General features: G+C 40.6%; 1 protein-coding gene across 14 annotated transcripts in view; it reads right to left on the bottom strand.

The window, feature by feature from the left end:
* GRIA2 (glutamate ionotropic receptor AMPA type subunit 2) overlaps positions 1 to 26,951 on the bottom strand; it is a 101,924-nt gene extending 74,973 nt beyond the window's left edge. For 9 of the 14 annotated variants that reach the window (XR_010388996.1, XR_010388994.1, XR_010388993.1 and 6 more), the window contains exons 1-2: positions 26,532 to 26,753; positions 26,057 to 26,197 (exon numbers count right to left, since the gene is read on the bottom strand). Coding sequence is in view for 9 of the 14 variants with exons in the window: in XM_026120205.2 (XP_025975990.1) it covers positions 26,057 to 26,197; positions 26,532 to 26,619 (229 nt within the window). In the remaining 5 variants the exon portion in view is untranslated. Of the gene's footprint in view, positions 1 to 26,056; positions 26,198 to 26,531 lie in introns of those variants that run through there. The other 5 variants (XM_026120209.2, XM_026120212.2, XM_026120207.2 and 2 more) reach the window with 3 other exon arrangements.
* Positions 26,952 to 27,213: the final 262 nt, after the last annotated feature.

Raw genomic sequence — 27,213 nt, 5'->3', positions numbered from 1 at the left:
AAAAGGCCCAAATGCACAAAGATTTCTTTGTTGTTCTCTATATTAAGATACTCAAAAAAAGTTGTAGACCTGCCAGTTTAACTTGTTATATAAACCAGTATTGAGATTACTTTCTCCAGCTCTTTCACCTTTTCAAGCATTCCTTTTTTGGAGATGCTCTGAAATGCCTGGCCCTGAAAACTTGAAATGTCTCAGTTCATCCTCTATGAAATACACAAAACAGATAAAAGCCAATTTCAGAATTGTCGTGAACAAAGCTGGCATTTCAGTATCTGAAATAATCACTGGAAATATTTGCTAGAACCACAAACAATTTTATTAGGCAAACATACAAAATATAGTAACAGCTTAATCTTATTCTCATTGGAGTCACTGGAAGTTTTGCCATTTACTTAAATAGGAAACAGATCAAACACTAGAAAGCTTAATAATCCAAGCTCAGTCACCATTGTGCAAATAGCAGTTGATTAATCTGAGGTATCATTGTAACATACAGAATAGTTCTGTGCAGGAAAAAGTCTCACTCTTCACAGGGATGGAAATCTTTCCTACCCCAGGAACTCTGGGAGCAGGCCATCAGGCTGCAGGAACAGCCTGGGCAGGGGCTCTCTATCCCCCTCACACCCTCACCCTTCTGGGCTCGGGTGCCTCCGGTCAGGTCTCTTTCAGCTCCTCTGAGAGCTCTCCTGTGCATTTGTGATCACCTTGGACGTTGCACAAACAAAACAAGGTCTAAACATAGCAATTGATAAGCACAGCTCCGGGACAGTCTGAGTCCTTGTATAACTGACCACCTCACCCACACCCATTGAAAGTCAGGTTCTTCAGCCAGCTCGCTGAGATCAATGAGTCTATGCAGCTATGAGTTCATAGCATCAGGCAGAGCAATTCTGTGCATATGCACGCTTGCTTTCAGTGAATCCGGAACAAAGTTGCATTTTTACAGTCTTCAGCTTTACTAAGATATTTTTGCAAATAAATTTGCTTTTAGACAATGATAAATAACAGAGGAGATAATGTATATATTGCCACTAACTTCTGTCAAACAAATGCTAGTCAAATACCTCATCGACACTATGTAGACATGGTGCCAGAATGGTACAGAGATTCTGAACCTTTATACGACATTTTAACCATATGTCTTGATCAATTTGTATGCAGATCTCTTCCCTCAGCAGAACTTCTTTGCACCAACTGTTAGCCCATATTGTTGAACTGAATCCAGTATAACAGAAGTGAATAGAAAACTGTTCCTTTTTCATTTGAATAGTGATAAAAACGTAAATCAAATAAAAGTATTATTTTTTAGAGCAGCCTGCAGGTTTTAGATGTAGCTGGCAAGTCATGAAGAGATGTATATTTACAAAAAAGTTTTAAAAAATTTGTAAGAATTACAAACTAAAAACAGTTAACTAAATTAAACTGACCATAAGTGTAAACTTAAATCGTATGATATCTTGAAAGCTGCTGTGAAAAAAAACAAGGGACAAGGGGAAAAAAAAAAAAAGGCTGTGGGAAGTCAGAAATATGGCACATCCTCTCCTCCTTTTCTGTTTAACTCATAATTCTGAGGCTTGAAGTTACTGCACATATCATGTAGATACGGTATCTTAAGAGTCATACAAGTAGAAAACTGTGCAAAGAACAATTATGGACAACATTATTCATCACAATATAAAAACAAGGTTTGTTTTCATGACTATGAAATCTGCATGTAATGCATAAAAATATGCACACATTATATATTTGAAAGACAATTCAAAAATATTTTCAAAGTAAATTAAAAGGACTGTATTTCTTTTTTATTTCTTATGAATGATTTACATAATTGATTTAGGTTGTACATTAAAATACTGCATGTATATGCTCCAATATATGGTTGCTAAAACCAAAAGGAGGTAGGATTTTTCTTTTGCTTAAAAACAAAATATTTTATGTTGATTTTGTTACCAGTTTAAAAGGTAGAATGTGTTGTAAAATATCCTAGTTGGGGAATTGACCTGTCAAATCATACAATTCTAAGATTAATGAATTATTTGCCATAAATAGTCCCAATTACTTGAGCTTTCAGAGAAATATAGTATTACATTCCACATACGACAATGTGGAATTAGATGAATAACCATAAGAAATGTAGAACAAGAGTTCAGAGCAACATGGAGCAGGAATACAACAGAAAAGGTTAAGCAGCTCTTTTGATGGTGAAAGGTTTAACCTGGTTCATCTTCCATTTTTGTCACTCTTAACACACAAATGTGGAAGATAAGTGACCTTGTTTATGTAAATCTAACTATTCACAGCCTTCCTTGACAAATTCAAATGACAACCATGAAAGTCAAACTTTGAATAAGCATGTTCTAACTACCTTAGGCAAAGTATATCTCAAACATTATTCATCCTTTATGTAAAAATGTGGCTTGAGCAGTGTTTATCACACAGACACCATTAAAAACCTTACTCTGCTTCAGGTTTTGGGGGATACTAATTTAGACTGAGAGACTGTATTAAAGTGGCAATTTAAAGAATGATATACTTAAAGAATGGTTTAATGGATGGTTTTCTTTCACTTTCAATCTCTTCCATAGGTTCATTGGCTCTCTTCAATCTTTGAATCCTTCCTACTGTTACCATGTAAGCACTGCACTAAGCGTCGAGTTCTGCCTAAGCTGTCCAAAGGGACAGCTTTTTGACTGGAGCTGCCTACCAGTTTTGTACAAAATCAGGGCAGTAGAGATGAATGAGATTGCAAGATCTTCTAATCTAAGTCACTCTCCTTCCAGAGCAGGACCATGCCTTTGACCCACTGGCATCTTCTGCTAGACACTTTCACCGGTCATGAAGGAGTCTTATGTTTGTGAAGGAAGCTGAGCCCAGATTGTGAAAGCTGTAACATTAAATGACGTAAAGCACATGAAAACTCTCTTAGGCACTAACATACAGAAATGAAGGGTGTTTAGTTTGTTAGAGCATGCGTTTGTTCGGAGGTTTTGAAATGCACATTAACTTTATGCCTTTACCTAAACCATCTTAATTTTCTCCGCATAGACCATCTCAGAGTTCAGTCACTGGAAAAGTCTGAACTTACTCACTGTCATTAACTGATGTTAAGCTGCAGTTACTGCATGGCGCCTGCCATACCTTTTATCAGTTATTTTTTCCTTATGTTTAACCCCCTCAGTATTATATCATAGAGTGATATTTGATAATTGAAAAAATCCCCTTCTCAATATCTTAAAATAATAATATAGTCTTTTATCTAAGAATTTGTATCTAAAGAGATATTACCAGCATATATTATACCAGAATTAATAACACTTTCAGTTATGACAGTATAACTCTCCTGTGGATACTCTTATTCTGCAATTCTCCTTAAGAAATCAAGCCTTTGTCATAAGTAAAAAAAAAAATGGCCAAAATATTAGACTTAGTTTCAAAGGCTGTAATAAAGGCCATGCAGTCACAATGTTAATTAGTGGTCTAAAAGTTAAATCAATACACTATAGCCTAGATCGAAATTAACCCATGTCCTAATGTTCTCATGGCAGACTGTACTGTTTACAGGCTTTTTTCAGTGCCCTTAGACATATTTTATACTTATCTCATTCCACGATGTGAAGATGTTTATGATGAGAATGACTGAGCTACTATGACTTCCTGGAAATAAAGAAAGAGAATGTACAGAAGAAAGGCAAAACTTAATTGCAAATGGAAGATGGAAGCAGATGAAACAGAAAAAAGTGAGAGGAGAATTCCTATGAAAGCTAAAGGCAAAGCTAAGAAAGAACAATTACATAATCATCACTGGAAAAGTGTAATTTATCCAGTTACAAGACTTCACTGCATATTCTTTATTGTTTTCTCATGCTGGACAGCTTAATTGGTGAAGAGGCAAAGAACTCTGACGTGGGGCTAGGCAACCTTCAGTCCCGAAACTGAAAGTGGTTTAGTTCATGCCATATTAAAGGACACAGAAAAACTGTAGTGCTTCCAGTTGAAGAAGACCTCTGAGAACAGCAGCTTCTCAGCAATGACCCAGCATCCTTTCCAGCTGTAATACAGAATGAGGATAAGGACAGCTATAAGGGACTTTATCCTAAATTGTGCAGAAGAAACGCCCATTCTGTTTGATAACAATACACAAGGAAGCAGTGTCTTTGCTTTGCAATACAGGAAAAGACAAGACTAGTCTGCGTCATGATGTCAGCATCATCTAGATGAGTCACGCTAGCAGATTAAGGAGGGCACCCACATCACAGATCATATCACCGACGAATCCCTGCAACAAGTGCATATGTGGTACTAAATGTTCCATCCAGCTACTGGCAGGTCAGTCAGGTCAGTTAAAGGAGAAAAGCAATCTTTTTAAACAGCCCTTTGGGAAGACAGGGCTTGCAGTGAATTTGGTGCTTCTTGATATACTGCCTACATTCCAGAGAAAAGGAGTACGAAATGCTAAAAGGACTGACAGCAGATGAAGTTGTCATGGATGACAATCTAGTGCATGACAGTCTCATAAAGGAACCCATCAAAACTCTTTGAACCCTAGCTCATAAGATGTGGAGTATGCCAGCCTTTACCAAATCAGCAAAATGCAGATCACTTCGGAGCAAGTTAATTACAGGAAGGGGGCAGCAGGTCAGATTCAAATAGTGTGAAAGAGACAAAGCTGGTAAAAAGCATCAGCCTCTTAAACAGCATAGGCAATGCTAAACTCCCTATCAAGGATTTTTTCTGCATTAGCAGAAATTCACAATGAGTTTAGGAAAACTAGGAACTAAGGAAAGGGAAAATGAGGAATGGTCTTCAACAGCGTTCTCAATAAGATCTTTCAAAATATGAAGCCCGTATCACCCTTGAAGTCAAAGTAAAACATTACAATGATAATAAGGAAATCAAATGGTACCTCACAAGCAGGACTTGGGGTAACATGCTTATAGACAGAAACTCCAGTGGTAATATCGACTGAGAAAGCTAATACCGATGCAGCAATATTATGCTCAGATAAAAAATAGAAACAGCCATTGTTTTCTACGTCAGAAATTTCATTAGTATGTAAACAGCAACATTGCAACAGTTCCACAGATCATATTCTTGGCAAACCACTAGCTCCTTCAACGCCGAGACTTTAGTACATGAACTTAGAGATACAAATGTATGACTTGGAAGTGAAATACATTCTGGAGAGAAATTCCTGTCAGAGATCTTCAGTCACTCAATTTTCTAGAAAGATCAAATGCAAAAGAGAAGAAAACTATGGAGAAGAAAGTACTTGATATTATAAAATACCTGCTGGCATCTGCAAATAAGCTAGCAGAAAAACAGAATGAGTGAGACTTGAGGCATACAACCTTTTTGGAAGTGACTACAAAAAACAATACATTTCCAGGCTAAGCAGATACTTCAAAAATAAAAAAGAATTGAGAGTAGAGAATCGACTAATGGAGAAAAGAAGATAAGAATCTTAAGGAAAACCTGCCCAAATATTCTAGAAGAACTCAGCAACTGATCTGTTTGAACCTGGAAGAAATCAATGACTTTCGCTTAGCTGATTAAATCAGTTTAATAGGTGCACCTTCTGCTCCTCTTTCACATGTCACCAACAGAGAGTGAATTCTGACCACCAGGTCAACAATATTTTGGAATATGTTCTAGTATTAGGAGGGAAGTATAGCAATTCAAGCATTCACTACTGATGTGATATCCAGGAACATCGATTTGACAAATTTAAATCAAGCCCAATTACAAGTAGTAATACTAAGGGGATGGGATAGGTCTATTTCATATCTGTTTTACTGCCTGCTCTGTCTCTAGTTATCTTTGTGAAACCTTTTAACTAGCTTCTTTTGAGAAAGGAGGAAGTAAAATTAAATTTCTCCAGGAAGTAAAATTAAATTTCTCCTAGGACAGAATTATTATTGGTCAAGGTTTCATACTGTGTTTGTAGTGTCTAAAAATGGAACTTGAATTAGCAGAAAATACAGCTTGAATTTGTCTATCCATCTTACTCCAGCACTCTTTTCTAGATTGCTAGGTATTTCTTTTCCTTCATCTCTCCACACACAGGAATCATAGCTATCCTGTGCATCACTATCACATCTGAATAAATATAAATTCATTTCAGTATAGACATCAAATACTATATCACACCACGAACATCCTGCTCACCTGAGTCTCATACGAACCCTGACTCATCGTGGTCATTTTCTTTATACAACTAGTCACTCTTGAAGAACTGCTAATCAAATGAGCCCCATTTTTGTACAATAAATGTCTCATGATCATTACACCAGCACACCAGTTTTGAAGTTCATCTAAATTTGCAGAGGCTGCAAAACTATTTTTAATAACTAGTACGTTATCTCACTAACTATAGGCATGCTAGTGCATACTGCAAGCAGATATTCAATACACAGCACACATGCACATGCATGTGTGAGACAGGGTGTCTGTATCAGCAACTGGAGTGAGGCTGAAGGCCTCCGGGGCTGGCATGTTCAGGGCGCAAGCAGCTGGGGAGACTGGGGATCAGGGACCAGCTACTGGGTGTACTGAGTGTCTAAGCCCAGCTGCTGGAGGGATCCACATTGTACATGTATGTCCCACTAAAGGACCTTTCTCCTGATCAGCAAGAGAGGGGAAGAGGTTGAGGCCATTGGTGCTGTCTGTATGAGTGCTGAGTGTCTCTGTTTGTGTTGATCTGTGTGGCCAGCTGTGTGTGTGTGTGTGTGTGTGTGTGTGTGTGTGTGTGTGTGTGTGTGTGTGTGTGTGTTGTATACGTGTGCCCGTGTGGGCGCATACTGGGAACATATTCTCAGCCTTGCGAGTGGTTGGACCGGGGGTGATGGAGCTGCGGCAGCCTCACCCCAGCAGGTGACCAGGTTCTGCCAGTACCTAAAACTCCCACAGTCAGGCCTTTACCAAGTCTGTCAAAGGATACCGCTAAACTGAGGTCAGTGCGAGAAGCCGACAAAAATACCAAACAATAACTTAAATTCTTGCTAGACAATGAGAAATGGAAACAGAACTACCAATCAGTCTACTTGCAACATCCCCCCCAAGACTGTTTTCACCGTAAGCATATTCATAACTGATGTACAGACACTACTGCAACCAGGAAAATAAAAAAGTTATTGATGTCAACAACAGATGATAAAGCACTATTCCCAATTCATCATAAAATAGGCAGTAAATCTGTCATTAAAATGACTCATGATCCAGTTACAGATGGACAACATGTGATTAAAATTAAAATCATTCAAAGCAGAAGTGATATTGGTTAGAAGAGGAAACCAGTTTTAGTTCCTCAAAGTAAAAGGTCATCTTTCATTTGTACGCAAACATACAGGTCTTACCATTCTGAAGTTAAGGGGGCTGTTAGATTATTTAGTTTGATTTTTTTTTCCTGGCAGCATCTCCACATTCAACCATTTATTATTTGTTAGGAGATATTTTTCCACCCTGGTGAGGATCATCTGCCATCTCTGTATAAAAATATTTACACCTAGTAAAAGACACAGAGAAACAATGCCCCCAGCCCAGAAGTTAGCAGGATTTCACACATGCCTTTCTCATTCAGTGCTGCTTTCCTTAAAAGAATTGCACGAAACTAAAGGACTCAGTCTCTGTATCTTCAAACAGAATAATGAGCAGTCACTGAGGCTCAGGATATCTAAGATGATGCAAAATCTGGCAGGAAGCCTTCAGTAAAAACTCCACTCATCATGCACAAAGGTACTACAAGGAGACCATTTGTGAAAGAGAAGGAGCTTTGCTGGTACAATACAAGATTCTGCACAAACCCCTATGAACAACATGGTTTTTATGATACAATATACATTCAATTCCCTTGTTCTTTGCTGCTAGAGACATCTGCTGATAATAATGGAATAAAAATGGTAAAATCCATCAGAAATTTTACCACTGGAAAATAAAGAGTCGTTTTAGCTGAAAAAGTAAAGGGTTGATCGTTACACAGATTGTACATCATAGAACTCGCACTATAACTCATACTCTGGAAGACTTGTATTCCATGGACAGGAAAGGTCTCATATTCCAGATCTATTTTGCAATATTCTTGACTTTATTGATGGCTGCCTGTAGTCAGTTCAAATCCCTTTTTATGTCACCACTTGGAAACTTGGTTTTAAATGGAAGTTAGAAATAATCTTTAAACTAGTTGAAGTTCATACCAGCTCTTAAACATATATATCAGACAAAATGAATGCTCCATGTTTTGTGAATTCTAGTGTGCTCTTCCCCAAAGGAGAATGTTTATAAGAGTTAATCTGTTATTTTGTATTATTCTTAACAGTCACAAGAAATGGCCCTCCCATGCACCACTTCCTATCCATAAGAAATTTCTGAAGGGATGTTTTCCCTCACTTATTAGAAAGGAAACCAGTGTCAAAACAGTGAAATTTTCTGTCAAACCCAATTCTTGTTTTCTCACCAGCCCTCAGGAAATGTAGACTCATTTCCAGTTCTGCTGTAGACATTCATTATGACCTTGAGTAAATAATTTAATCTCCCTCTACCCCCCTTTCACTGCATTTGGAAAAGAGGAAATGAACTTCTTCATCTGTCTCCATTGCATATTTCAGCTGCAAACTTTTTGGGCCAAGGACTGGCACTTACAATACAGCTGTGCAATGCTTAATATAATAAACCTGCAATACCTCCTGGGACATCCAGACACGAATGTAAAGCAAATGATGGTCTGCACTACAAACGAGTTCTTATTTACACTTGCTGAAGAGTTCTACCATGAAATTGTTTGCATAGCAACTAAAAGTGCAGCAATCACTGTTAATATCTGCTTACAAATATAGAAGTATTTACGGGCTTTTGGAACACATGGCAAAGGAGTCTCAAATTAGCAATCCTTCATATTACAGCAATCTGATGCAAAAAGTAATTGATAAAAAAGGCTATGTAGTTCAAATCCCTCAAAATTACTCACAGATGCAGACCAGTCTAAATTTAATGTCTCAAGTGCTCTAAACTGCCTCTCATCATCTTCAACACTCCCATCATCACTAGTGTTTGATACACTTGAGGAAATCGAAATAATTTGGAATCAGTACCAGGACTTCAGAAAAAGCACTGACACACAATCAGATTGTGAGTCTCTTATGTACAGTGACTTATAATGGTGTGATTACTAATGGTGCAATTTATATGAGGTGATTAGGCATATGATTTATATCTCATTGATAATGGTGTGAATTCAAAATCAGGATCCTCAACTTCATAGCTGACTGTTTCATGTTATGCTGCAAGTGGACTGGCAGAAGCTTTTCCTTTTCCATTGTTCTTCGCTAAGGATTAATAGTTAGACTTCACATTTTATCCCAGAGCAAATATACATTGTTAAGCTTGTGCAAAAAGGGAAGTAAATCTTTCAGAAAATAATGTAATGGAAACCAAAACAAACAAACAAAAAAACCCCAAAACACAGAATCACTGAAGTTTGAAGTCAAAGTCCACTTTAAAAATCAGTTCACTTTAAAGCCTAGTTTGAAAAAAGGGCTGTCTTTAAAGTAGTATATGGCCTTGAAACCTACCAAACAGTACAATAAGGGACCGACTGATACTAAAAAAATCCTCAAATGGCAGTTTGGTATCAAAAAGCCTCTCTTCAGTCCAATTTCTGCTTTTCTTGAGGAGAAATATCAAATCCCAGTCTGGAACTATGCACCACTGTCACAATTAACTACCAGAACTCCCAGAAAAATGCAAACACTGCTGTACACATTCAGGATGAAACTAGACCCAGAAAAACAATCAATTTCTTGTATCAAACATTTCACATCTCTTAATGCTACACAAGGTGGAATACAGCAAAGCAAACAACAGAAGAGTGTTCTTAAAATAGCAATGCATTTTTTTCTCCCAGGAAAAGCATCATGTCTATAACTTATACATGGATTGAACTTGGCAGCATGAGCATCTGAAACAGGCTCGAGGGTCTGCAATGCCACCTTAATGCATTGCTAGAAGGTAATGCTAATAAGGATTCCAGAAAAGCACAGGAAGAAACTGCATTCAGTTTCCCTGAAGGATCCATCACAGTACATTCAGAATGCTTTGTCAAAACGTGTATGAGACTTTCTTGATACCATGGCAACTTCTTTTTTCGTTTTAGTGAACTTTCCTTAGAAATTAGCAAAACTGAAAATTAATGCAACATGAAACCATGGAACACTGCAACCAGAAAAAGGATTTTAGCATGCTATTAGGAAAGCAATGTTATGCCTTCCTCTGGAGACTTCTTTCTATTAAACTAAATGCAAAGACAAATCTATTAAATTTACTTTGTGTTTTGTAACTATCTTATTTTGCACACTACCAAAAACATGCACGCACATGCATATTGATTCCTATTTTCAAATATTCCAGAGCAACAGTCAAGTCATACATGGAGAATGGCAAGAGAGATACTTCTGCCACCTCTCTGTACTCGTAATTCCTGAAGTGGATGGCAGTCAATCTGGCACGCTGGCATGAACTCAAGCCTGTCTTTAATTGTGTTGGGTTGATGGCGCTTGCCACCTTGGGGCTGCTAGGCAACAAATTCCAAAGTGGCGCATTCCTGACACGTGTTCCTATCCACTCATGTCTACAATGTACTTCTGACACATCATCTCTTCTAGAAGAGCGATGATACGAGCAGGAGATAAACCAGGAAAGAGTACTTGAAGTCATCTACAATACGCCAGGGGAATCACTAATATCCCAAAATAGTGAATACAATAGTAGTATTTATACTAGTAAACGAGATGGGCCGTTACACGCTCTCCAGGCCCACTGACAACTGGTTGGACAACTTACATCCAAATGGCCAACCACTCTTCCCTTCAAAACAAGGCAGCCTCCTCCAGATTGCCTACTGCAAACAGTTCCTGGCCTGTGCTCTTCCTAAACCATGCCTGGACATTGGCTGAGGGAGTGCTAACTGGCACAGACTGAAACCTGTAGGGCTGAGATAGCTAGAGTAACTTAGGACCTAGTCCACTACATGATAATATCTTGTAAGGCATTACCAGTAGTCAGAGAACACTACTTGCAAGTTGCAAAATAACAACAGAAAAGTTTATCTTAAAGGTGAAATTACTCATGCTAGTCAGATAAATAATCCTGAATGAATACTCATAAAAATTTTAACCATATCCACTCACTATGAATTGTTTAATCATCATCATGTATCCATTCATAACATGTGTTTTTATATGCTATGGAAAGTGATTACATGAGTATTTTAGAGCTTTTATTATTCTTGCAGTTTCAAAAATAACTTTAAACTTACATGATTCCAAACATACACAGTGCAGAGAGAACCATTACAAATCTCCTCAATCCCTCCACACTGTATATGTATGAATTTTTTTAACTGACATATGTTCCTACTTTAAGGTCCAGCCACCTGCAACCTTTCACAATTAGAAGCAAGTCTAAGGTAACACTAGGATGGGATAAACTCTCTTTTCCAATGTTACAGTCTGGTTTTCGGTCCTTCAGTTACAAAAGAACAGGCAGTATGTTATGCTACTAAATGAACTACTATTTTTTTTCTTTTTTTTAACTAAATGCTACTAAACTTCGAGTTTCAGAATATGTACTTCGAAATTAAAAAAACAAACACACATTATAAGCTTATATTGCTATTATAAAAATTCCTTCTTGCATACATTTTCTAGATTATCCACAAAGGGTGAATAAAAAACTCTGTGCTCTACATATTGCTTTAATCTTAAAAATAAAGTCGATTACCATCACTGCAAAATGGTACAGCTGAATGCTCTCTGAAGAGAGAGATCTTGTTTGGTTTTGCTTTTTTGTCAAAGAGTTTGTGAGAAGAACTGCAAAATATTGATAGAAATACCATTAAGGTGTTATGTTTTCGTGGGAACCAATAACTGCTACATGAGCAGAAAACTCAGTCACATTGCTGATGATTTAATTGAAACTATTCCTTAAAAATGGAACTACAGCTTATAATGAATTATAACTAGATGTGATACAAAATTAATGATTTCTCAAAAATGAAACTTCCATGAAATTCACCATGAGGTGAGAGTAATGGGAAGAAAATAGCAATCCTTAAATCCTCTAAGCTTAAAACCTCCCAGAGTATCAAGGGAGTCCTGATGGTTTGGCATGCCTCCACCATAGCTGCAGCTATCTACAATAGTAAATCAGTCTGGACTCAAGGCAATTTGTATACTGAAGAGAAAGGTCAGGAGACATCAAGAAAAAGGAAATGAGGAAGCAAGCAAAACTTGGAAATAGAATATATTGAGAAAGAGAAAAAAACAGTACAGTAAGAAAAGCGGATGGGTACAGAGATATTTTCACACGAGAGAAACAAAGAGTACCTCTGAGGAGATAGAAAAGGTGAGTTATAGACAGAGGTAGGGTTAAAAATTCAAAGATAATGAATTTGAGAAAGAATAGTTTGCAGTAATTTAGTAATGCAGGCGTTCTCCCTAACCTTGTCTGTTCAAGATTTCTCTTGATCAAATCACATTTTCAAATAAGTCTTCAGAAGAATATTTCACTATGTATTGGAGAAAAAGCAACAGTTTAAAGGAATTTTCTATTTTGAAAATACCCAGAATTCCTAGAATTTTTATAAATTATAGCTTGCTTAGACCAACCAGTTTGCATATTCCAAATTAATTATTAAGAACCAGTAATGTTCCTAGCTTAAACACAATACCTAAACAAACGTCAAGATTCTAAACAAGGACCATGGGTTCTGCCTAGTAGTGGCTACATCTAAACAGCAGACCCAGGAGCCCCCCCCCAGAGCAACTTGGGTCTTGGCAAGAGATCCTGTCTATGACCTGGGGGATGACAGGGGCACACACTGTCCCCTCAAATCCACCCTTCTGCATGGGAAGGAAATCCAGACACTCAGCCCAGAGGGAAAGGTTGTGCACTCTGGTACTTCAGCTAAACCATCTAACGATTAGAATTACAGCATCAGTGTTTTAGTAACATAACGCTTATGATTTCATTTAGCCATGTGTGAATTCTCTGTAATGCTTATGTGAAAGCACCTTCTTAATTTAAAACTCCAAATGTTTTCTGTATATTCTGGTTTTCATAATTACACAAGTGGGCTAAAATGGGACAAACTGTTTTCAAATGCACAGGGAATGCTGGGCCAAATCCTGGGGATCACAACCCTGCTGAGCCCTTGCAGTTCAAGATCACTGGTATTGGCATGCTGGGTACTCTGGACTTGTCAGGATGCAGCCCTACGGTAGCTGTCAGAATGAGTTAGATCAACAGAACAGAGACTTTGAAGGAAAACCTAGTAAACTTATTCCTGAGGGCTGCATAAGATTTGGCAATCACTGTTATTTCATTGCCTATAAAGAAGTACAGACACATCAGAAAAAGGCTCTTCTATTTATTTTTGTTTTGATGTGCTTGTTTATTATTCAATAGCATATCACTACGGTTATTCACACGAATTTTCTGACTTCCAGGTTTAGACTGCTCACTTTTCATGCCACATGCAAGGAATCTGATTCTTGACAAGGCTGTTTTACTTGTGTGTAATCTTGTTTTTCCTGGAAAGTTATGCTTACTGTTTTACACAATTAATGGAAAGGTAAGCATACTATATAGAACATATAATGTGCCTCTAAATGGTGATAAAAGCATGGAGTATTATCCTTACATATTTTGCCCTTAAATGGAACTTCCATTCTTTGTGCTCAGTCATCCAGGCCCACCCTACCCCACTCCCCTCAAAAAAACAAAAACAAATAACCTGAGTGCTTTATTGCTATCTCTTATTTTCTCCTTTTTAGAAATGGAGCAAGGAATGAAGTAATCATTCTCTACATGAAGATTATATCCAAACAAACAATGCTGAAAAACTCCTAAAAACAATTCCTGTTCTCCTTTTCCAACAAACTCCCTCAGCAAGGAGTGACTCTGGATAAAATGGACGGATCACTGGATTCTGTCACGAGTGAGAAAAGCACATACAGAGTTGAGGAACATTGATGGAAAATATCCTGTCAGTAGCATCCTAATCTTTAAATTTAATGCCCATTAGCTTAAATGTCCATGTACGTAGCTGCTGTGACAGCTAAACATGAAGAAATCTTTACCTACATAGCAAAAGCTGAACTTACATAGAACCGTACGGATCAAACTCACTATGCCAGATCTAGAATGAAGAACTTCACGCTAATGAGAAACCTGAAGGTTATCATATCCAGGAAAAGGGGAGACTTGATCCTACAACTGATTACCTCTTTTCACCCACAGAAGATTTCCTTCGCATCCTGGACCGAGATGCATGCCATAAAGATAAGGCTAAATGTCAGCCCCTCTCTTCCCCCATCTTTTGAGCTCCCAGACTCCCATTCTATACCATTAGGCTATTTCAACAGAAAGGTGGGAGAACTGCACATCCATACAAACAGTACCATACAAAACAGATGGTTTAAACCCATAGCTGAGAAAGAAGCTTCTAGCCATTACTCCCACTTCCTTCATCTCAGAGCTGTGGTCAGGCACCCAAGAGAGAGGAGGAAGAGTTTCATTTTGAGAGCTTCAGTTAGAAAACTTCAGTTCAGAAGCTTCTCTTTGTCTTTTCTTACCAGATGATTTAATGTCCTTTCTATTAGGTGCTAACTGTTGCTAATTTATTTCCTAGGCATCTGATTCTTCCCATTCAATGCGGGTAACAGATGCCTCCAGCCTTGCTCCATTCGCAGACTCACATAAGTTCCCAACTTCTACATGTGACAGTGCGATGCACCACAGTTTCCAGCTTGCTTTGGAGACTTGTCTGTATTAGCCTACTGCAAGGAGGAGAACCAGAGCTCGGAAGGACCCACAGCAACTATGCGATGCCAGCAAGGGTTACAGAACAAAATTACCAGAATCTGAACCACTATGTGCACATCCTACCTCCAGCTTAAGAGTGTGGAAGGATGCTTAGGACACATTTGAACTGAATGAGAATCCTTTTCTCAAAATTCTCCCATGGTAGCAGTACAGCATACCTCTCCCTTGCTTGTCAAGCTGTTAAAAACATTCAGGGACCTGCTTTGGGAGGTGATGAGATCTCTTGAGCTCTAATACAGAAGACATTCACTTTACACCAAACACCATCATCGCTATCACCCAACTGACCTATATCCTAAACAAAAACAGAGAGCCCCTGAGCAAAGAGTTCTCAACAAGGTTGTACCTGAAGATGTAGAATATAATTCTAATAAGGGATGGACTAGGGTTCCTGAACAGATAATTTTGGTATATTTAGTTGGCTGGTATGGATGAAAGGAAGAAAAGGAAGCTTACGGAACAAAATCTAGAATTTTTCTGAGAGTGGAGAAGGAAAAAAATTCAGATCGAAGCACCCAAAAGACATTTAAACTACAGTGCACGAAAATAAGCACATTGGTAAATGACCTGTAGTGATACAACTAGGCTAACCCTGTTTCTGCACGCACAGCTAGCTTCTCTAGGAATTTTAAAATGACAGGCTTGCAATGAGGTTGAAAATAATTTTCATTTTTTAGTAAATAAAGATCATTTTAAAGGCACAAATTTCTTTCAACAGAACCAGCAATGTGTCAAAATTAAATAATTAGCACAATTACTTTCAGTCTTTTTAATAGGCCAGAAGTAGCAACACTTCTTTCTGAGACCTGTGTAAAACAAAAACTGAAACTTCAGAATTAGAGCTGTTATTAAAGTATGTATTGAAATGAAGAATGAGAAATCCCCCCAAGAACATTTTTTTGCTAATACATCTGTTTTTTAAGGAAGTTGAGATTTAGTTTGGAAAATGGCTTCTGCATGCTGCAAGCTTTATATCTCCAGACATCATATAAGAATGAAATACTGCAAACTATCCAATGCAAGTTTCCAGAGTACAATATAAAGCCAGAAACACAGGCTCAAGATTCCACAGAACAGAAACCAGAAACTAACGTTAGTAGTTGCAGCACCGACTGAACCATTATACTGATGGGTCCAAAAGGAAGTCAGAAATAGCTGTACGTAGAATGGAAAGCAAAAATCTTGCAGTGAAGTGAGCCATTTTTAACATCTCCATAAGGACAACACTAACAGGAAAAGCAGATGTGTAATACTGGAGGCTCTTTAATCTGTTGGAGCCAGCATATACTATCCTTGAAAGTATACATTTATTCAGAATGACTAAATTAGAGTTTATTATGATCCATGCTTTCCACTACAAACAGCAACTAATCACAACAGTACATAATAGTCTAAGAGAGTTTCTCAAAGCTTTTGGGTGTTTACAGACATTCTGTTTTCCCACGAGACTGCGGGAATGATTCGGGTTACTAAGTATATGTACTGAGCACCATTTTGGACACTCTAGAGTATCTCAGGCATCCACATAATAGCCCGCCAGATGTGACAGAGAACTTAGAGGAAACTCACAGCCTTCTGGAACAGCACCTGGAGGTCACCCAGGATAGCCTGAGCACCACAAATTGGGTCTTAAGGTGTATTACTTCTAAGCAAATTTAAAGTGTCTCCAGATATGGAGACCCTGAAGAACACGAATTATTCTGTTTTTATCATACAGAAATAGATGTAAGGAGATAAGTTCAAAGAAACATTCAATGGTCCACTTGTTAGAGATTAAGCATCTGCACTCATATAGCTTACTTCACTTCTACTGTGGAAGTTCACTGCTGAGTTCTGTAAAGTCAAGCCAAACTCATTTTCCTACAAGTAAAAAAAGGAGTTAAGAAAAAATGAATATTTCAAACTTATGCAAAGATGTTACCAAAAAATAACATCTATGATCAAAGAAAGGGAGCAAATATTAAACATTTTTTCTCTTCACCTACGCAAGTAGAGACCAAACTTTTTTTTTTTAAATCTAAGCTAACAGTTCATATTTATATGAAATTAAAACGTTTAAGGTTTCCATACTGAATCTTGTCAAAGTATTTCAGAAATGCAGTGGACTAATTCAAAAATCTGGGTCACATAAATGCTCTAGTATTTTAGCACATTTCCAGAAATGTTTAATCCCCTCTTTCCATAGACAAAAAAAAAGGAAAGAAAAAACAGAAGAAGAAATGGCATGAATTTAGGATCTGATTTTGTTCCCAGTAGAATCAATGGGAGCTTGACCATTTCACTAAGCAAAAACAGTTTGGCCTTATTATTCTGTTTTCCCAAAATATGGGATCAGATTTGCTGCATGGATGAACTAATCTGATTAGTCAACAAAGTGTCCATGTTACAATTTAATTACTATAAACTATTGCACGTTCATGAATTTTCAGGATTTAAGCATGATCACCTCTCACCAAATGAAAGCACCTTAAAATGTGGCAGATGTAAGAATACGACTGAAATCAAAAACATACTTTTACTGCAATTTGTAATATAGAATGACTTGGCTCTCATCTATTTCCTCATCCCTCATATCTCTGTGTGTCTTAACATAATACAATTAACTGATGGTGTTTCCAGGTGTTCATTTAAAATGGTTTCTAAAAAGTTATGCTGTGTATAAATCAGGCCACTTAATAGTTGTTACTGTAATTAATTCAAATAATATATTAGAATTTTCCTAACATTTTTGTTTTATTTTCGGCTATGCTTAATCATAATAAATAGTGATGGCCAGGAAATTGTCTTCCCCCTGGAAACCTAAAAGTTACTTTTGCGCCTTCCTGCATCAGCACAAAAGTTAAGATTACTAAGATTTTTCACCAAAAATAAATAGAGGCAGGAAAAAGGAAGAAGAGTGACAGAAAGAAAGAGAGACAGACAGACCTCAAAATAAAAATTGCACAGAAATCTGGGCATTAAATGGGGAAGTGAAAGACAAAGGGTTAAATTCAGGTTCCCTGCCTGACAAGGACAAGATACGAAATATCTGGGTTACGTCCTGGATGACTCTCCTAACCACTCACTACGATTCTGGTGTGGATCAATCCTGGCTCCTGCTATAAGGAACGTTGCTGTACCTTATGTAAGTATCAGCTTGGTATACACTCACCATGCAGATTATTTACCCAGTTTTTCAAACGTTACAGTTGGAATAAATTCCAGTACCAGTACTTCTGCACAAGGCACAGTCAGCCCTTAACTACAGGAAAAGTTTGCTCCTTGTAGTTTCCCACATTTGTGCCAAGAATTCCCTCTGAGACTATACTATTAAAGTGTTATGAAATTTGCTGCATTCACATGACAGAAAAACAAAACAAATCAACAAAAATCAACATTTTGGCTTGGAAGACATTTTGTCAAAAACACTCACAACTAGTAGCAGTGAGGAACATCCTGAGTAAGCAGACTCTCTGCACCCTCAATTTCAGAGATCTATGAGATTATTGAAGAAACTACTCCAACTTATTCAGAATTGTACAGACTATTTCATTAGCATAGATTTGCAGACATTCTGAGATAGTTCACACATCCAAGAAAATGCAACCTGTTCAAATATTTTAGATTCATACTACATGGGATGGTAAGACCCCATTAGCATTTTCATTTTATGGATATAGACCAGCATCCTGTAATAGTAATATATATTCATAAAAGGCAGAAAACCAAAGAAGAAAAAATGAACCCTTTCTACAGGCTGCAGAGCAGTTGCAAAACCACTCTATGAGCTTTCTAGTCCCGTTGCTGAAAGGACCTCTGAAAGCAGTCTTCTCACAGCATGGACGATGAGAAAATCTCCACGTTACCTATCAGATTGCTGTTTACACTACCTGCCATACTGACTGCTTAGAAAGAATCAGGTGCTTGCAATTTTCAAATTGTGTAAAGAAAATAAGTTCACACCATTTGCAATAAGCAGAGGTATCTTTTCTACCTTTAGTGGTATTTTTAAACTTACCCACATTTATACATTTCTGCTGAGAATAAATTACGCTGGTATGACAGCCCTAACCGCAGCAGTCTAAGAAAATGCAGCATCCTCCTAAGTCAAACACAGTATTACATAACTGAAGCTGAGATTAAACTGAAAAGGTTGGATAGCATAGAAGGCATGCATTCAGATGTCTATTTAATGTTTCATATGATTAACCGTTGTCCCTCATTGAGGTTTCAAACTTTTGTTACCAGTCGTGTGGGTATGCATTCATGAGTCATGGCCAATATGAACAGTTTACCAGAATTCTGTGCTACTCCTGTTTCCTTGGTAAACTATTTAGCAAAAAGATATACATTTAAAATCACAAATGGGAAAGTACTCTTTTTCTCTTGCTTTTCAGCACAGAAAGTGCAAGCACATTTACCTTCTGCAGTTAAACTAATGAAGATACTATTTTGATGTGCAATAAAGCCCAATAAGTCACTCACAGATTAGCTGAAGTGGTTGGTAATTCAGTTACAGACACAAAAACCCAAGCATACAAAGCAATCACACACCGATTTAAGTTAATGAATACAGACTTCAACATTGTTCTCTCATACGGAATAATAGCTTAGTGTTGAAATGAAACATTTCTTGTTCCTGATTCTGTCACCTTCAGATGAACTGCACATAACATTTTTACCCTCAAAAAATCCTATTAATTTCTCTTAATTAGCTTTGGGGGAAGTTGTGGAGGGAGTAACAGTAACTGAAGCTGAACCCTACTTTGCTGTAGAAGGGTAATGAATACCTTTTTATTGCTAATTTTTTTATACTCTCGAGGAACGACTAGCCATAGATATATGTATTAAATATCTGTACATGAGATCAAAATCAGGACAGAAATATTAACTCTTGCATTTTCCAAATGGAAACTTTGGGAGAGAAAAGGTAATCCCCATATAAACTGACCAATTTAGGAATATTTCTTAAAACAATTTAAAAAAAAAGATTTTTTTTTGTTATTTTAAAGGGGGCACAGAAGCGTTGCACTAGAACACCAAAAATGTTCTATTCTGGGCTTAGCTTCAAAAAAATAAATGAAAGTAAATAGTATTTCAAAAAAAAAGTCTACACCACTCTAATTACATATAATAAATGACCGTTTTAAGCAGTCATTGATTTCACAAGGTACAGTATGAATGTTCAACATGTGATGGCTTAAAATACACTTTTACTCCTTACTGTTTATCCATTTTAAAATATGCATTCACTAAGTTCGTCTGATGCTTTTACTCACTTCTTACTGTTCCTCTATACCATAAAGAATTATTTATTGGAATGACTTATTTAAAGAAAAGCCCTTTTTCAAGTTTTAACAAGCTTACATCTAATATGTATTTGTAGTCAATGCAGGCTTTTTAACGAACTCATTATAGAAAAACATGAAGGTTTTAAGATGAAATAATAATGATGCTACGCAAAGCTACTTCTTTCCTATAAAAAGATTCAGACTTTTGTCCTATAACATTTCAGAAATCTATATGACATAAAGGAGTTAATCTCTCACCTGTAGTCTTCTAAAAGCAGATGCCACTGTATTGATGCCACTGTACTCATGTTCTGATAAAGGTCATGATCAGCTACTAAATAATGGAAAAATCTTATTCAATTCAGAAATGGAAGTTCCAGTTAACTGCCATATGAGAAGCCCATTCATTAATATACATATGCATATATATAATCTCATATACGCAAGTAAAATGTTTAGCTATTCAGGTATCTTTTTCACTATTATTTTCAGTCTGACCTGGCATTTCTTGGCTCCAGGTGTAGAGACATTGGTTCCAGAATATGGGCATGAACCATTAATGTAAGAAGTAAGTAATTCATGCACTCAATTCATTCACAGAGGTGAGAACGCTGACTTAGAATGATAAATTATCTTACTAGTAAGAGCTCTGAGATAATCCTCTTCAGAAAATGGATTGTAGGGTTTAATCAATCTCCTGCTTTTTCCTTTATGTGACATCCAAAATGAACTATTGTTCACTATACATATACAGGTTTATACACACTACGGGTTATATCCTCATTTCTCTTTCCTAAAAATTAGTCCTACCAGCAGACATTAGTAAATTGTTAGTTTTTAGTATTTTCCTTGAGCTAATTTTTTTTGACAATTTAAGTATGTTTTAGCAGAAGGTACCTGAAAAATTAATGATACTGATTATCTTAATTTTTCACATAATGGTAATAAAACAGTTTTTGTTTAATATGTTTTTAAAGTAATAACATGTTCCTTCCCCAGTAATTATCAACTGCTCAGGAAGAATTACAGCTGTTAAATATGCCTTAGTTCTCAAAAATATTTTAATAATGAAAAGCTTGATAGAAGAACTAATGAAAATAGCAGTAACAGTATTACTTAAAGCAATGGCCTTTGTTTTCAGCCCTGCTTAGTGCAGTAAGTCTTATGCATGACAGCATTTAAGTACATCCCTAGCTATGTGCACAGTCAATAGTCCTATCAAAGTCACTGTAAGTTTAACCTGTTACTAGCATATGTATAAAATGTAACACTTAATATATTAAATATAAATAAAAGTATATATAAATATATTAAAGAGCTTGACTGATACTTGGTTGACTTATGCGCTTGATTGATATATGCAAGGCTTGATTGATATGCTCCTCACAAATTGCTGTTAAATGTAACTCACTTCAAAGTTTATAAAAATAAAATATGTATTGAAAAATATATTCCAAACAGTATGACAGATACCTATTTCAGATATATGGACAACATTAATACAATAATTGTAGTAAAAATCTGGAAAGTCACGTAGCCAAGCCAAAACTGTCAAATTTATATCTGCCCACATTCTGGAGCATGGCTGTGTGAAAATGCTCTACAAGCCAGGTGTAAAGAGGTACAGCAGTGACAGTGCAATCACACAATAAATCCTCCAGGTTTCTTCATGTATAGCTCTCTGGAGTAGAAAAAAGTTAAAATTTTGCTACAGAGCTTGATTCTGAGGGGAGAAGTGTTTTGAGAGCAGGAAAAGCACATGAGTTCCTGATTTAGGTTATACACTGGTCTTACTGCATCATTTTTGTTATAGAAACCCATTCGATCTTGTCCATTTTAATTATAATACGGTACCAAACCTATTTCACATCTGCTTACTGAGCCTGAGCAATGCTTTATAGTGCAAAGGAAAGGAGAAGGACCAGGAATATAAATGAACCTAAACATAAGCATTTAATAAATTCCTCCTTCCCTTCAAAATCAATTCTAATCATCTATTGTGAAATATATTTGGGCTTAGTCCACAGTAACTTTAATTCAAATAAACAGATCTCAGTCTCTCCTTTATCTACCATTACAGGATACATTTTCTTGAGTTACTATTTAATTATTTTTCTAGTAGTACACCGCACGCTATTCCTTTAAGAAAGCAATCTATAGCATTATATTCCAAAATGGCTGGGAAAACCTTTGTCATGATTCAGAAATTGCAACATGCTAGATATTCATAAGGTTTCAAAGCTGGTAGTTGAAGATATAATGAAAGAATCTAAGGTTTATGCATGAATCAGCATCCCCTTGTCATAATGTCATGGTGCAGTGATCCCTGCAGAGCTGTAAGACTTGATTTAAAATGGAAATGCTCAACACCCTCTTGAGCCAGCAGGATTAAACCTCCAACATCGTGCATATATTCCCTCTGAGCTGAAACTACTATAAGAAAAACTTGTTACAGTTACTGAGGTTTTATAGTACTCCACAGGAAAACTCTCTTTAGGTGACTTCAGTATCCTTTCAGTGCAAAAATAGGTATGCATATATATTTAACACAACTACCCCTGTTTGGGCAGGTGGATTTAAGAGGAAAGGATTTTATCTTCAACAGTCTCCTCTTTGATTGTTTCGATGAAATTAACAGTTTTTTAAAAACTGATGTTGCTGACTGTCAGCAATTCTCCAATTAGACTAGACTCAATTACACTTTGCTGAAGGACAGTACAGTCCAATATTTTGGATAACTTCCAATTCCACCCCATGAATTACCTGCAGTGCTGTACCTTTGCCCCAACTGTTAAAAGTCAAAAGGGTTGTGTTAGAATGAACTGCTTTGTTAACATTTGCCTTTACTACCTAGATTGTAACCCTCTGAGTCACCAAGAATTACCAAAGAGAAATGAGTCTAACACATTTTTCTTGAAGGATGTAATTACAGTCATGGCAGTGAACATCTCACTTAATTGTTCATCAGTCTGCAAAAAGATTGCACCATCTCTCAGTCAAAACCATGAAGCCACCTAATGATACCACCTCAAAAGGTATCAAACTACAGTTAGATTCCAACACTCACTCCTGACGACCTGTCAACACAGCTTTGACCAAGACTTAGATTCACAACCTAAAATGTCATTGGGTATGTTACATGAATTAGTGCAACCTACCAACTACAGCACTATGAAACAGAGCCTCCGACATACATATCATCTGGTCACCCTCAAGTGACTTACTGAGTTATCTCACATTGTTTCAGACATCCCTCAGTAGTAGATGACCATCATTCCCTTCTCTCGTGGAAGTTCAGAAACCTAATCTAAAAGTAATACCAGCAACACAACTTGTTTATCTAAAGACCGCTGTGTAAATGAGCTCAGAGCAAGCGCACATAAGAAGTTTGAACTTTTCCTTAAACAGTCTTACAGGTTGGGGGGTCTTTTTTTTTTTCTTCCCTTTTTTTTTGTTCTTTAAGCAGCCGGAGTTGCACACCCCCGTTTTGCTGCCACCGCTGAAGGCCCGGAGGTGCCCGTCGGGCCCGGGGAGCGCCCCAGGCGGCGGTGGCGGCGGGCTGCCATCTGCTGGCCGCGGGGCTGCCGCCCTCCGCCGGGGCTCCCCCCTGCAAACCGTGCTTCCCAAAGCATGCTGCGCGGTTCGTAGCTGCCAGACAGGATTTTTTTTTTTTTTTTGGTAGATTTTACAAAAATTTTCATTTTGCTCGGAGAGAAGCAGTGGCCTTTTTCTGCTAAGGCCAGTGTCCTATTCAGGTGACTGTCCCTGCTTCTGTTAGAGGAGATCACCTTGCGGGAGTGAAATGCCTGCACAACTACTGAAGCATTTTCAATTTCAATTTTATATTATGCTACATTGCTGTAGTCTTTTATTACACTTCAATTGTTTAACTGTTGATAGTGCTCGTTTTGGACATACGTTCTTCATATACTATTCTGAAATAATAATCTGCAGAATTTTAGTTTTTCAAATAAGAACGAACCCAAAAGAAGATAAAGGGGATGAAAACAGATGGATTGTCCTCATCTGTTTGTGCATGCACCTGCTAAATTTGCCTGTAATGGCAAATATTTGTCTTCAGAATTCCTTGTCCTTGAGTCAAACTTTCTGGCAAGGTAATCAAGGAAATATTACATCTATTTTTGGCATGTGCTTCATTAGTCAATCAAAATTAACTGACAGGATAACTGCAGTGAACCATCAGTGGTAAATGAGGTGTCTTAAAACGAGTACCTGTTCATGTCTCAATTTGGTGCTCTTCAAACTGCTTGAAAATGGAAGCCTTGGACAGGGTTCAAAGGGAAACCCAAAACGTGGGCAGTAACTCCCTTATGCTGGAAATCTCAAAGCCCATCACTGCAGTCTACAGTCTACATGGGTCATCTAAACATTTTAAGACTTCTCCAAAGAAGATAGCTAAGCTCAAGAACGCACACAGGCACACGCACACAGGCACACATACACACAAAACTTGATGGGGCTGCAGAAAAATTCAATTCCTTTACTTTTTCAAAGATCAGGTGGCCCTCTTTGTCTCTAGTACTAGTAGGAAAAATTCTTCTGATGCTTTACATAATTATTTTCAGGATTTCACTGGCTTCACAGAATAGAGAAACACAGAAAGACCTGTCTCACATTTTGAAGAATGCCATCTAGACTGCTAAGCAACACCTTTCTTCACTGAGAGTCCCAGGAGCACATCCTGCAAATGCTAACCACAAACAATTCTGAGTGCTGGAAACCCTCATGACCTAAGGAGGCAAGAACTCCCCAAACAGCTCTCAAAGATTAGGAAAGTAGCCTTACTCTGGCTGGTTACGTGCTCTAACCTTTTTTGCCTTCAGCTATGTATGAACCCCATCGTGTGTGTGAACCTCATCTCCTTGCACCTGCCAGTGAGAGCTCCGCACCAGCCACCCCAGCAGCTGTGCCAAGGCATCCCCTCGGCACCCCCTCACCTGCCCTAAGGTGGATGTGTTCAGAGGGGGGAAAAAAGAGTCGCCAACAGAGGAGAATCGCGCTCGCCGACTGCTAACCTCCAGACTCATCTGTGCTGACGCCCCGGGGAGCCGCCAGAGCGGAGCCCCCCCGGCTCCCCACGCTCGCCGGCCGCGCCCCGCCTGGCGCTAGCTCGACGCCTCGCCCGCCGCGGGGGCGCCGCTCGCCCCGCGCCGCCGAAAGGCGGCCTGACGCCCGCGCCACGGCACGCGCGCACCCGCAACGCCCCCCACACCAAAATGGTGGTGCCCTGGGGCAGCGAGGGCGGAGGCGCTGCGCCCGCTGACCCCTGCCCGGGCTCCCGGCACGCGTGGGGCCGGGCCCCGCCCCGCACGGCGGCAGCCGCGGGCACAGGGGCGGCGCGGAGCGGACGGCGGGGGGGCTCCTGCCGCGCCGCGCCGCCCCCTCCCGGCCGCCAAGCGGGGGGCTGCTGCCGGAGCTCCGGGGCGACGCGCTGCAACATGGAGAGCGGCGCCGGGCAAAATGGCTGATCCACGCGGCGGGCGGGCGCCCGGCGGCCGCTGGCTGCGCCGCCGCGGGGCGGGACCCCCGGCCCGCCCGGGCCACGCACCCCGCCGCTGCGCGGAGGGACGGCGGAGCCCGCCGCCAGCCGTGGCGCGGTGCGGAGAGCCGCGCAGCCTTATGTAACGCGGGGGGCGAGCCGCCAGCGGGGGCGGCGGGAACCATTTTAAGCCTGTGTCGTCTCGGCGAGCGCCGAGGAGGAGCCGGGGGGGCCGCTCGCCCCCCACCACCGCGCACCACCCCGACCCCCGCGGCCGGGCACCAGCTCCGGCACACGCTCGGCAGCGGCGCAGCGCCCATCGCATCCCACCGCGCGCAGGCGCCCCGCTCCCGCCGCCCCCGCCGCCGCCGCGGGGTCCCGGCCGGCCCGCGCAGCGGCGCCCGGTACTCACAGGCGTTGGTGACGGCGAAGCTGTTGGCCACCTCCAGGTTGTCGATGTGGGGAGTGAGCCTGAACTCCGAGGTGGAGAACTGAACCATCCCTACGCGAAAGGCACTGTACTCCTGATCGGCGCCCCTCGGAAACAGCCCCCCTGCAGGGAAACACACGCGCGCGCATCAGAGCCGGCAGCGGCCCCGCCGGGGCAGCGCCGCCGCGTCCCTCCCGCCGCCGCCGCCGCGCTGCGCGAGCCGCGAGCCGCGAGCCTCGGCCGGGGCGAGTCGGGGCGGCGAGTCGGGGCTGCGCGTCCGCCCCGCGCCCGGCTGCCGCGGCGGGACGGGCGGGCACGGCCTGGGGGCTGGCGGGCGGCGGCGGCTTTCGGAGGGGAGCGCCGGCACACACGGCGCGGCCGGCACGGCAGGGGCGCCCCGGCGGCGGGGAGGCGAGGGTGAGCGGCGAGGGGCAGAGCGAGGTCCGCCGGCACCTACCGATTTGTATGCTGTTAGAATTGACCCCCCAGATCAGTCCCCAAAACACAGGCGCCAGGAAGACAGAAATATGCATAATCTTTTGCATTTCCAGGAAAAGCAGAGCATCCACAAAGCCACGGAAATATCCCTCTCTTCTCCCTCTGCCTCCTTCTCCGCGGGGCGCGCTCGTCAGCACATTAGATCCTCTGCGCGTCGGGCGAGCAGCCGGGGGGAGCAAGCCAACCACGGGGGAAAGGGGCGAAAACAACCCGCGGCAGGAGCCTTCGCCCGCGCTGCCGCGGAGAGCTGCCGCCGCTCGGGTCCTCGTCCCGGCTCCGGAAATAACGGGGATGGCCGCGTGCCGCTGGCGGCGCCGCCGCTGTGCTCCCGCCGCCTCAGCGCGCGCCCGCCGCCGCCGCCGCCGCCGCCGCCGGCCCTGCCCTCACACGCGCCGCCCGCGCTCCCTCGCACTCGCACTCGCACTCGCACGGGCCGGCGGCGCGCCTGCGCGAGCGGCGCGGCCCGCGGGAGCGCGCGCCGCGCCCCGCCCCTCGCCGCCCCGCCCCTCGGTGCTCGACCGTTGCGCGGGCCGCCGCCGCCGCCGCCGCCTTCAGCACCGCGGACAGAGGCGCGCGCGCGGCGGCCGCGGGACCCGGCGGGCTCCGGGCCCGCTCTGGTGGGGCCGCGCCTCCCCCCGCCC

This window comes from Dromaius novaehollandiae, chromosome 4 (assembly GCF_036370855.1).
Source record: "Dromaius novaehollandiae isolate bDroNov1 chromosome 4, bDroNov1.hap1, whole genome shotgun sequence".
NCBI classification, from domain to species: Eukaryota; Metazoa; Chordata; class Aves; order Casuariiformes; family Dromaiidae; genus Dromaius; species Dromaius novaehollandiae.
Note: the sequence above shows the minus strand (reverse complement) of the source record. Positions and strands in the feature narration are given on the sequence as shown.